Source organism: Ctenopharyngodon idella, chromosome 3 (genome assembly GCF_019924925.1).
Source record: "Ctenopharyngodon idella isolate HZGC_01 chromosome 3, HZGC01, whole genome shotgun sequence".
In the NCBI taxonomy this organism is placed as follows: domain Eukaryota; kingdom Metazoa; phylum Chordata; class Actinopteri; order Cypriniformes; family Xenocyprididae; genus Ctenopharyngodon; species Ctenopharyngodon idella.
Genome location: NC_067222.1, coordinates 42,384,631 through 42,396,861, shown reverse-complemented (window position 1 = coordinate 42,396,861; position 12,231 = coordinate 42,384,631). Strand labels below are relative to the sequence as shown.

The 12,231-nt window shown below is 35.9% G+C and overlaps 1 protein-coding gene across 1 annotated transcript in view; it reads right to left on the bottom strand.

Annotated features, from left to right (window-relative positions):
• Nucleotides 1-1,039: 1,039 nt before the first annotated feature.
• baiap2l1b (BAR/IMD domain containing adaptor protein 2 like 1b) overlaps nt 1,040-12,231 on the bottom strand; it is a 71,058-nt gene continuing 59,866 nt past the window's right edge. Inside the window, exons 13-14 of the mRNA XM_051888692.1 lie at nt 4,374-4,414; nt 1,040-2,179 (exon numbers count right to left, since the gene is read on the bottom strand). Of these exons, the coding sequence (XP_051744652.1) occupies nt 2,107-2,179; nt 4,374-4,414 (114 nt within the window). The 3' untranslated portion in view covers nt 1,040-2,106. The remainder of the gene's footprint in view (nt 2,180-4,373; nt 4,415-12,231) is intronic.

Below are 12,231 nucleotides of genomic sequence, written 5' to 3'. Positions count from 1 at the left end.
CATCTCATTTAATTGATCAGAAGTGACATTTATAATGTTACAAAAGGTTTCTATTTTAAATAAATACTGTTCTTTTGAACTTTATTGATTAAATAATCCTAGATTTAACAGTTTTGCTTCTATAGTTTGTGGTGTGCTGTGATGTGACGAAGACAACACACCACACGAACAACCAGAGGCCCGGCCGTGAACGCAGGAAATTTCGCAAAATCTCTCGAGACTTCAGAATAAACACGGCAGACGATAGGCATGAAGAAATCGCGATGATAGTGTTTGGAATGATTTTGACAGAAAATTCATGGGAAAGAAGAAAGAAAAGGGTTTGGGTGAAGTCGTGGAGACGGCGGGAACATGGTCTTTACTTTGTGCTGCGCCATGACTGCATTTGTTATGCTTCTGTCTTCTGTCAGCTCGCTTTCTGATTGGATATTTTTTCGTTTCACGCGATAATCTCCAGAGCATGCGCATGTTTGTCCTCGGGGTTCCCCCCACACATCAGGATTTCTGATTGTAAATATTCAACATGTCCGACGTTCTTCCGAGCAGATTCAGTCACTCTTAACACCTCACACCACAGGAAAATCTGATAATCTGTAGAACCATCGGAACATTACATAGGATTGTCGGAAGGGGAGCCCGATTATCTTGTGGTGTGTACCCAGCATTAGTCTCCAGCGCCACCATTTTCCAGAACGGCAACCTACCTGGAGTCTCCAGAAGTGCAAGGTGTCAGGATCTCAGAGTTTTTGCTATGATGAATCCTGAAATATGACCCGCACAATGTCAGTCTAAATCAGGGGTTTTCCATCTGTTCCTGAACCCTCTGCAGCATTGCATATGAATGTCTGTCCTAACACAGATGATTAGTTGAGTACTGGGTGCATCCAAAATGTGCAGTGCTGGAGGTCTTCATGTACAAAGGTATTTATTACCAAGAATTTAAATTATTCATACTCATTCACAGTGTTTCTAATCTAAATTATTCATCCTCTCTTTTGGAGATGCAACATTACTCTCATAGTGTTAAAAATAACACACATTTAGAAACAAAATATTTTTATTTTCATACAGCAATGATCTACAAGATCTCAGGCCAACATCAGCGGAAAAGTGCATTGATACAATCAAAGCTGAATGAATAGTTTCCCCAAAGCACAAGATAAATAAAATCACTATCCACTGACCAACAATGGATCATTATTCAATGTTGTGACTACACTGATAAAAGCAAAGCTCCCTTTTCCTAAAAGAATTAATGGTCTAAAAGATAAAATCAGCTAAAAAAGCTCTTGTAGATGGTGGTGTTGTCTGCACACTGGACGTCTCCGGCTCAAACTGGAGATCGACTGTCTTGATAAAGGCCAGCTGAGCGAGTTAGCCAGCTAACTCTGGTAAACATGCTTACATAAACATGGCTGTACTTTCCAATCGATGACCTTCACTGGGATCATAACGCTTTAATTCACTTCACGCTCAGGAATCCATCAGGTCAAGCTCATTCCACTAGTTACCAGGATAATTTGGCTCAAGTGTTTTAAGGAATAGTGACCAGTTCAGACAGCACCTACAATAAGTAGAATTTTTCAACAGCATTTCGGTTCACATCACTATCATCAGGACTTTTCTGCTAAAGCAGGTTCCCATCTAGTGTAAATATCAAAAAACCTCTTGACAATGATTTAAAAAAGTTAAGATCGCACTCATCTTCTCTCGTGTATTTACAGAATGACGCTCTGAAAGTTCAACATCTGACTACCTGCTTTAGAGATCCTTACAACTATATGCATATACATTGATTCCCTCTCTATATACACACACATTCAAGATATATATATAATTATTATATATTACATTCTCTCTTTCTCTCTCTCTCCCCCTCATAGAGAGAGACAGAGAGAGAGAGAGAGAGAGAGAGGTGGAGGTTTTAAGAGGATAGACATAAATAGTGGTTCAACAGTATGTGGGTGTCTGTGTGCTTAAGTGTGTTACTGTGAATCCCAGCATTCTCAGTGGAGGGTCTCTGTCCGAATCCAGCGAGCCCTGTGGGAATGCGTGTGTTCACTGTAGTGCGCTCTGGGAGAGCATGAAGGCCAGCTGTGGTGTCGATCAGATGATGGGGGCTGATCTGTCATTGGTGATCGTGGGCCGAAGTTTTACTGTGGCGAATGGATTCCCTCCCCTACAGATGCACAATACCGTTACTCTGGCTGTTCATATGCAATGACAGATTTTAAAAACATTTATAATACCTAGGTTTTTACATTTTCTTCAGAAACTGTGAATGGTGCTTTCCTGTGCAAAACAACTGTGCTAAGTTTTTGTTTTTCATGAGACTTTGTGATTTTTCCTGCTTCATATTTCATACAAAAAAAGTGGCAAACTTTCAACAAAAATTAATTTCTTGATGATTTGATATTTTATAATAGTGATTTTATAATGTCTAAATAAAAATTCAAAAGCAAAATGTATTAAAAAATATATTAGGGAGTGGAAATGACTAATGACCTCTGCCGCCATCTACTGGCTATAATGGTAATTTCATGTGCTTTTTATTTTAAATAAAATAAGATGTTTGTAAGTGTTTGTTTGCCACCAAGAGTTAGTTTTCGTTTTACAAATGGGGACAATCTTTGAAGGATGAACAAATGAAGAGTTTGGTTCCAAAATGCGATAAATGCCATTTTAAAAAAAAATGAGTTTCCGCCAAAATCAGTATTGTATCAGGTCGGTATTGAAAAGTAATTTATTAATTTTGTGCAAAATGCAATATCCGTTGTGTTATTCTGTCATGTTTTCTCCCTTTCTTTCCAAAACACGACAAACGCCAGTCACCTTTCTCTGCAGAATGCAATATATTCGCTCAACCAATCACAGCGCACCAATCCACGCACTGTAAACAGTAATGGCGGCGCTCTGAATACACCCGGCACCCTAGTTTTCCTTATCTGCTTTGTACTTTGTGATCAACAAAAACAGAAAAATGAATAATTTTGATGTCATTGATGAACCTGTGGTGGTTTCTGCGGTGGGGAAGAAACGCAAGTCATCGAAATGTAATCATTTACGTGAGGAGATTCAGAAGATGAGGCACTCGGTCAAGCTGTTGCTTGTTCCACAACAGCATCAAACTTCTGTCACGGTCCCCAAAACTGAATCATGGACAGTTTTTAAAAGCCGTTTTTAATACCAATGTACTCGGCAAACGTGTTTATTTTAACCGTGCGGTGGCGCCAGATACTCTTTAATCGGTAATGACAAACGGAGACATAATTCATTTATAACATTAACAAGATGACTCGTTGAATTCATTTTGGGAGCGAAGGCTGAATGTATTTTTTAGTAAAATGCCTGTATATAATATTAGTATTGACAAAGTTCAGAGGCTGTCATATATGTGAATCAACTTACTTTGTTGTGTATTTTCAATATGAAAAATAACTTTTATATTGATGGATTAATTGCATTTTGGAAAAAAAAAAAAAAAAAACGTTGCATTTTGGGAAAAAAATAATCCGTTTTTATAATAAACATTTTAAAATCAAAATATAGATTTGAATTTTTAATGTTTTTATAACCAAAAGATGCTATGTGAAAGTTTGAAACAGAAAATAGTGGTTTTCATCTTGACGCTTTCTTGGTAAGGAAAACACATTTTTACTCAAATTAATCAAAATGGATTTATAGCGTTTTGGAACCAAACTCTTCAAATAATGTTTTTGGTCATCACATTAAAAATAGCATTTAAATTGGATAATATGGAGAGCTTTGAAGAGCTGGAAAAAGTGTGAAGCACTTGAAAGTCCTTGAAAAGTGATTGAATTTCACTCTCAAAAAGTTATATGAACCCTGAAATGAATAAGGTAAAAACATTTGACTATTTTGATTATTGGTTACAGTTAGCATTAAATCCACATTGAATGTTGGTGTTTTGTGGACTGAAAAGCCTTCTATAACTTGTTCATTCATGGCACAATGTTTCTCCAGTTTCCACGTCAGCACTGTTTGATCTGATATCTGTGGTTTATAACAGAATTCTGCTTTCAAATTTGAACACTTCTCACTTGATCTTGCAGCAATGTTATTAACCCTCTGGTGTTGTTCAGTCATTTTAGACTGAACTTTTTTTTTTTTTTTTTTGAATTTTTACAAATCGCTACTTCATCGGAATGGTACAAAACTCTGACTTTTGCAGCAGTCGCTTTGTGACCACAAAAAGAAAAAAAAAAAAGTCCTAAGCCTGTGTAGCTGCTCTCGACTGAATGAAACTGAATGGATCACTGTCAAAATGTTTTAATTGCATATTGATTCACTAGTTGATCAGTCACATTACAAGCATTGAGGACAGACAACAAACATGATCCATTAATACTCACCCTAGGAAAGGATGCTTTGGCAGCCCGTTTGACAGAGGGACCTACAGGAAACAAAGAGCAGGACACGTCACACATCTACAGAGTAGACAGCGATCTATGAGCTCGGTGACAAGCAGATAGCCAGGTACCACAGGAGGGTGAATAACCAAAATAAAGAGCTGTGAATAGGACACAGCAGTCTGAGAAATAGACACTGCACAGTTCATACTGTATACTCTATAAACAAGTATGTGAATGAGTATGCAACAATAAAAGTTTCAAATAGTAATGTATTTCTTTGTTGTTACTTGACCTCATTATGTTCCATGTTTAATTCAGCAAGTGGCATACAGTAATTTTTTTGGAAGTTTAAGCAGCATGAAATACGATTCATTGCTTCCGGTTCCTATAATCGCACTGAAAATGGGATACAGTATTGCACACAGTGCAGGGTTCCCATGCGTCCTGTAAAACCTTGAAAAATAATGAACAATTTTCCAGTCCTGGAAAACACATGGAAAATGAGAGAAAGACTCAAATGTCCTAGAAAAATCTTTCCTCATTCATGGAAGAACAAGCAGTTTACAATTAACCCAAATAATTAACACTTTTAGCAGAAAGCGCTATGTTCTGAACCTCTAAGTTTTGACACATGAGAGAAGTATTTTGAATTACGCTGTTTAATCACACTGACATAGTGATGCTGTCTTGTGTTAGCAGTTGCACTTGAAGGAGCTAGGAATTAAGTGGCCTACCTAAACTTGTTAATAATTATTAAACAAATAATTTTGATATGGTATATGCTAGGGCTCAGCACAGCAAACTACAGCATACATGACAGCATTAGCCCAATAAAGTGTAGCAAATCGATATGTAAAGTCTTATTTAGTTTCAGAATTATTGAATTATTCTTCCATCTCCATAACAAATTGTTTTTCGTAGTAATCCTTTCACGTAGTCCCCCTAGTTTTATTTAATTCTCAACAATATGGGAAGTCAAAATGAGTCGCATATCACACATTCAGCGATTCATTCACTTCTTGCGAGGCTTAAGCAAAGACTTTAGCTCGGGGTGTGTTATATGTATCATCTACGGTAATATAATAGTAGGCTACCTGACTGCAAATCTAATATTGATTTTCTGCAACACTAAACAAGAAGTTACTTACATTTTAGACAAAATATTGTCTTTTGTCCTTTTTGATTCCGAATGAATCTGAGTTTTTGAACGAATCGTTTGAGAAAGTGATTCAATGATCCGTCCATACAGACCGTCATTTGCTTCTTTTGTAAATGTTGTAAAATTCGTAAAGTGTTTTGAATGAATCGTTTGAAAGAATTCCTCCAATGACTTACTCATTAAGACCGTTATTTGCTGCCACCTACTGGTGGTAATTTTAAAAGTATCTGTCCTTTATTTACTATTCAATATCGTAATTATTTTGAAACATTGAACTCATAGCATTATTTATGCAATTGTACGGTGACCGGAAGGGGACATGTTCGGTTCACTTAGTTTTGTCGTGGCCACGAGATATTAATTCGTGGGAACGACATATTAACTCGTGGGAACATGATAAATCATGGCCACGGTCATGTTGAGGGAACGACATAATTTCTCATGGCCACGAGTTAAATGCTTAAACAACCTATAATAATATTTATTTTTATTAGGATCTCGAGGCCATGACTTTACATCGCATGGCCACGCCATAAGGACCTTGTTACCTCGAAAAAATTCTCTCGTGGCTATGACTTATCACATTCCCATTAATTAATATCTCGTGGCCACAACATATCACGTTCCTACGAGTTAATATGTCGTGGCCACGACAAAACTAAGTGAACCGAACACGTCCCCTCCCAGTCACTGTACAATTGTGATATCTTGTTTGTTTATATTAATATAATATATCAATATAATATATGAATACGCTATAAAATAAATTAAGATGAACATAAATAGTGTGCTTTCCAAAAAAGAAAAGACTTAAGTACAATGACTGAATACTGTCAATAATATATAATGAATTAAAACAAAATTAAAACAAACTATAGTTTTTAAAAACGTCTGGAATATATTACTTTAGGCATTGAATCTGTGATCCTAGTCTTTTATTCCCGTTATAATGAATTTTGAATGATCTCTGAAAAAGAGTGGGAACCCTGACTGTGTGTTTTGGTTGTGCATGGCACATTTTGGCAAATGTAGAACATTTATGTATTCCACATATACAGAATTTTTTCATAATGTGCAGTATAGCAGAAATAGTCTGAGAAGTATGGAGGTGCGCTCCTCTGAGCATAATTAGTAAAACACAGTCTGATTATATGATGAGAAGCTTCCTGCCTTCTGAAACATTAATAAAAGAAACATCAGAGCTGCTTTAAATAGTGCGGAAGGTCAGACGTTCCTGCATCCAGAAGTCATTCATGTTTGATGTCTAACAGGAAGAGCTAAACACACAAGGTCTGAAATCTAGTCCTGCTGGAAACACGAGTACGTTAAAGCCGTGTGACCGTTGTGATGGGTATTAAAGCAGACACGATCTGATTACTGTCATCGGGTATGAGTGCAGAAAACTGAAAGTGTCTGCTGCAAAAAGGGAGTCTTTCACAGGAAATAGATTTGCGTGCAAATCTATTTCTCAGCAACTGTCACATGCATATGCAAACACATGCATAAGAGGCAGTATCAATAAACAAAACAATACTCAAAATATCACAAGATGCAAATTTAAAAGCATACAGATTAAAACATTGCGGTTCTGGGTGGTTGTTTACTGACTGAAGTCAAAAGAGTCCACCCACAGATTGGATCGCACCATCCTCTGGTCGGCCATCCGTTTCTTTAATATATAGTAAACTTAATGACTGGATGAAGGTGTCGTCTAATCTCATTTTAACTTCCAAAAACTTGGCAGATCGTCTTTTCCATTTCAAAGTCATCCATAGAACATACATAACCCCTTACAAGAGGTTCAAAATGAAACTTATAACTGCCATATCTGTATCACAGTATCATTACGTACTTTTCTTCACATGTTTTGGGAGTGTCCTATTGTCAGTAATCTATGGACACATGTAAACTTTGTTTTGTCCTCCTTACTACAAATTGATTACATGTCTAATCCAGGTTTGTGTCTTCTCAGTGATGATTCTGACTCCTTTATAAGTTCATCACAAAAGAGAATAAACTTATTTTTGTATTATTTTTTATTTAATACTCTATTTTTCAATTTACAGTGAAATATAACAATAGTAGTGTTGCTTTATTTGTTTAATTTTTATTTAGTAATAAGCATAATGATTATTATTATTACTATTGTCATATTGATATAAATCACAGAATTCCTGGCCAAATCAAGCAGCCCTACAAACAAGGACAGGAAATCTGGAGCTTTAAAAAAAATAAAAAAATAAAATAAAATAAAATCAAATTTTTTTTGTTTTAAATACATTTGCAGTTAAATGGTTTCTGATTAAAAATAAAATAATTAAGAGAGCCAAAAATACAATATTAGTAATTTAGTTGTAAGTAATAAACAAAATACAAAAATAAGTTTATTTTTCAGTTATACTTATTTATTTATTTTTATTAAATACTCTATTTTTTATTTTACAGTGAAATATTACAATAGTAGTGTTCCTTATTTTGTTTAAAATTTTTATTTAGTAATAATATATATATATATATATATATATATATAAAAAAAAAATTAAGACAGCCAAAAAATAAAAAAATTAATAAAAAAAGAATACCATATAAGTTTATTTTACAGTTATACTAAACTATTTTTTAATTTTATTTTTCTATTTTTCTTTTTATATTCTATTTTTATTTTTTTTTATTTTTTTTTACAGTTATACTATACTATTTTTCATTTTACAGTGAAATATTACGATAGTAGTATTCCTTATTTTGTTTAATTTTTTATTTAATAATAATAATGATTATTATTATAGTTATATTAATATATAAATTAAGCAGCCCTACAAAGAAGCACAGCAAATCTGGAGCTTTAAAAAAAAAAAAAAAAAAAAAAAAAATGAAATCACATTTTTTTTTGTTTGAAATAAACTTGCAAGTTTCCGATTGAAAACAAAAAAAAATTAAGACAGCTGTAAATATTCGTATAGTAATTTCACAGTTATACTGTAAAATAAACCTATTATATTTATTGTTTTTAATTAAATACTCTATTTTTTATTTTACAGTGATATTACAATAGTAGTGTTCCTTATTTTGTTTAATATTTTTATTTAGTAATAATAATAATAATAATAATAATAATAATTATTATTATTATAGTTATATTAATATATAAATTAAGCAGCCCGACAAGCAGCACAGCAAATATGGAGCTTTAAAAAAAAAAAAAAATTAAATAATTTTAAATTTTAAATTAGATTTCACACAGTCTTAACTTCAGTCTCTCCTTTGTTGTCTGTGGGATATTTTGCTCATTTTATTGTTCTCCAGGTGAAAATCTCAAGTCTGATCAACACATCTCTGACAAGCCACACAATGTGAGGTTTCATTCGTTGCACAAACAGCGCAAGATTAATTTAAGTGGCTTGCTGAAGTGTACAACCTTATGTACGAGTAACAGCAATACCTGTGCTATAGTGAGGACTGAAATCTCTCCACCAGAGGGCAGCTGTGCACCGCAGTAACTGTACACAGGCAAGAGACGCCTCTTGATTCACTTAGTGGGCATCTGGCATCATATTGGTCCACTGCCATCATCCAGCTGTGCATATTCACTCCAGATATCAGCAAGATCTTGTCTCTGACATCAACATTGGCATATAAATAGTCTCAATCTGGTTAGATGCTACTTTTTATACAGCAAGACTTTCTGATGTCAGTGTCACACAGGCTCTTTCATGGCTAGTGTCACTATTTGCATTCTTTTGAGATTCACATCTATTGTCAGTCTTGCATCAGTCTCTGCTGTTTTCTTTTTCTCTTTCACATACAGAAAACCAGGTAGAGCATTTTTCACACCTGTGAGTGTTCAAGATGCGTCCTCCCCCACCTCTGACCTGCACCAATAAAACTATTTGTGTGTGGAAAAATACAGCCTCAGCTTCACTTCAACAGGAAGATCTCCTTTCCTGTTTGACATCTACTAATACAGGGAGCTTTTACGAAGAGTGTCCGTGTTTACCCCGGCTTTCCAGGGCGGAGAGACGAGCTTGGCTTGAGTAATTGCATGGCACGAGTCCCTCGTTTGCCACAGCGATGAGCCAACCCTCAGCAGGGAGGACAGGTGCCGAACAACAGGGCTTCACACCTACGGATCTGGCTCCGGCACGTCTATTGTGTGTACAATATCAGGAGGTGAGCCACAGGCGATGGTGCCGACGGGGTAAATGAATGGGTGGATCTGCGAGCGCTTTGGAACCCTGGAGCGGGTTTCAGGTTGAAGTCCGTATGGAATTCCATCGGAAAGGTTGAGCCGTGGCCCGGATGCGCGTGTGTGACGGGAGGCCGGGGCTCACTGGAGGATTTGGTGAGCGATGAATATTTCACTGCGTCCAGAGAGAGGAGTATCCACTTTCACAGCCCGGCCATTGACACCCGCACCCCACAAATATCACAAATCAGGGCTTCCTCCAAACAAATAACGCTACACAGCCAGGTGACTCTTTCAGAGTCATTAGACCTCATTAAATGAGTGCCTGGAATGAGATCATGTGTCTCATCAGACCAGCCCTACCACTAAAATTAGCATGAGTATAATACAATAGACGTGGACTGTGACATTACGCAGTTCTGGTGTTGCGTTGCTTGATGAGAGGCTTTACGTAACAGGCTGCTCTGTGAAACCGCTGTGGGCGCAACACAACACAGAGTCTTCTGGGAATAAGCAAAATACCATCATTTACATGCATTGGTAGGAATGTGTCCCAGCCCACAGTTCTGCCTCATGTGTTTGCATGCATGCAAATAACACAGGCTACCATGTTTTAGGATATCTTGACATGTTAAAAACCCCATACATTAGCTGCATATTCAAAAGATGCAATTTTATTAAGTAATTAATAGGGCTGTCATGATTCCTTGATTAAATGCGAGTACTCAATTTTAAAAAATCCTCAATTGCAATTTATCCATGTCGAGTTACTGGCAAAATACTGGAAGTGGCGCATTCCACGGACAAGAATCCATAAACTGCATTATTAAACCATTTTCTTAAAGGGTTAGTTCACCCAAAAATGAAAATGTTGTCATTAATTACTCACTCTCATGTCATTCCACACCCGTAAGACCTTTGTTCATCTTCTGAACACAAATTAAGATATTTTTGAAGAAATCCGATGGCTCAGTGAGACCTCCATTAACAGCAAGTCAATTAACACTTTCAAACGGCCAGAAAGCTACTAAAGACATATTTAAAACAGTTCATGTGAGTACACTGGTTCAACCTTAATGTTATGAAGCAACAAGAATACTTTTTGTGCGCCAAAAAAACAAAATAACAACTTTATTCAACAATATCTAGTGATGGGCGATTTCAAAACACTGCTTCATGAAGCTTTGAAGCTTTACGAATCAGTGGTTCGGAGCGTGTATCAAACTGCCAAAGTTACGTGATTTCAGTAAACGAGGCTTCATTACATCATAAGTGTTTCGAAATTTCAATGGTTCACCACTGGGGGGCGTGATTTTGGCAGTTTGATACACGCTCCGAACCACTGATTCGAAACAAAAGACTCGTAAAGCTTCGAAGCTTCATGAAGCAGTGTTTTGAAATCGCCCATCACTAGATATTGTTGAATAAAGTCGTTATTTTGTTTTTTTGGCGCACAAAAAGTATTCTCGTCACTTCATAACATTAAGATTGAACCAGTGTAGTCACATGAACTGTTTTAAATATGTCTTTTGTAGCTTTCTGGGCGTTTGAAAGTGTTAATTATCTTGCTGGCAATAGAGGCCTCACTGAGCCATCGGATTTCATCAAAAATATCTTAATTTGTGTTCCGAAGATGAACAAAGGTCTTACGGGTGTGGAATGACATGAGGGTGAGTAATTAATGACAAAAATTTCATTTTTTGGGAGAACTTACCTTTTAAGGCTGCACGATGTATTAAACCATTTAAAAACCATACAATAGCACAGTGCTATTGTGAGTTCACAAAGACAGCGATTCAATTAAATAAAAATATGCCCTGCAGGTTTAATATATATGTGCTTGAATTATTTTTAATTATATATTTATGCGCTTTACGCTTGTGGTGTGAACCGCTCCATTGTTTTGATGTGCTGCTCACTATAATCTGTACAAATGGTGCAATGGTGCTACCTTTGTCCTCATGTCTCGTGGCCCGGTTGGAACCAAGCCAGTGTCCGGAACTGGACCGCTATTTGAGGATCCCTGTTATAATACCATACTCTGGTAGAAATGTGTAAAATATGTTACTTCCAGGGCAGACCTCTTCAGTGATTAAAATGGGAGTGAATTCATATTGATTCTCAGGTAGTGAATCAATATGGTGCATTAACAATGAGTTGTTGTGTGGTCACATGTCACAGGTCTGTAGGTGTGTGTTTACATCAGCTATTTTACAACAGATTCAAAATGTGTCCAATCTTTTTATCATGCTGTTTTGAGTCTCGGGTTTAAACTTCAAGTGCTTTATAATGTGAAGCTGGTATTGCTTGTGTGTCAAACATATCATTTATTTATTATGAATAATCTTATCTTTGGGTTTGTAGTCTTTAAGTTAGAAAAAAAAAGATGCTGGAAGTCTCTTTCATGTCTTCGTTATTTAATTTAATTTAATTATTAATAAAAGTACTGTATATATTACATAACATAACCACATAGATGTTACTACATGCTTATGTAATAAATTCATTAGGGGGTT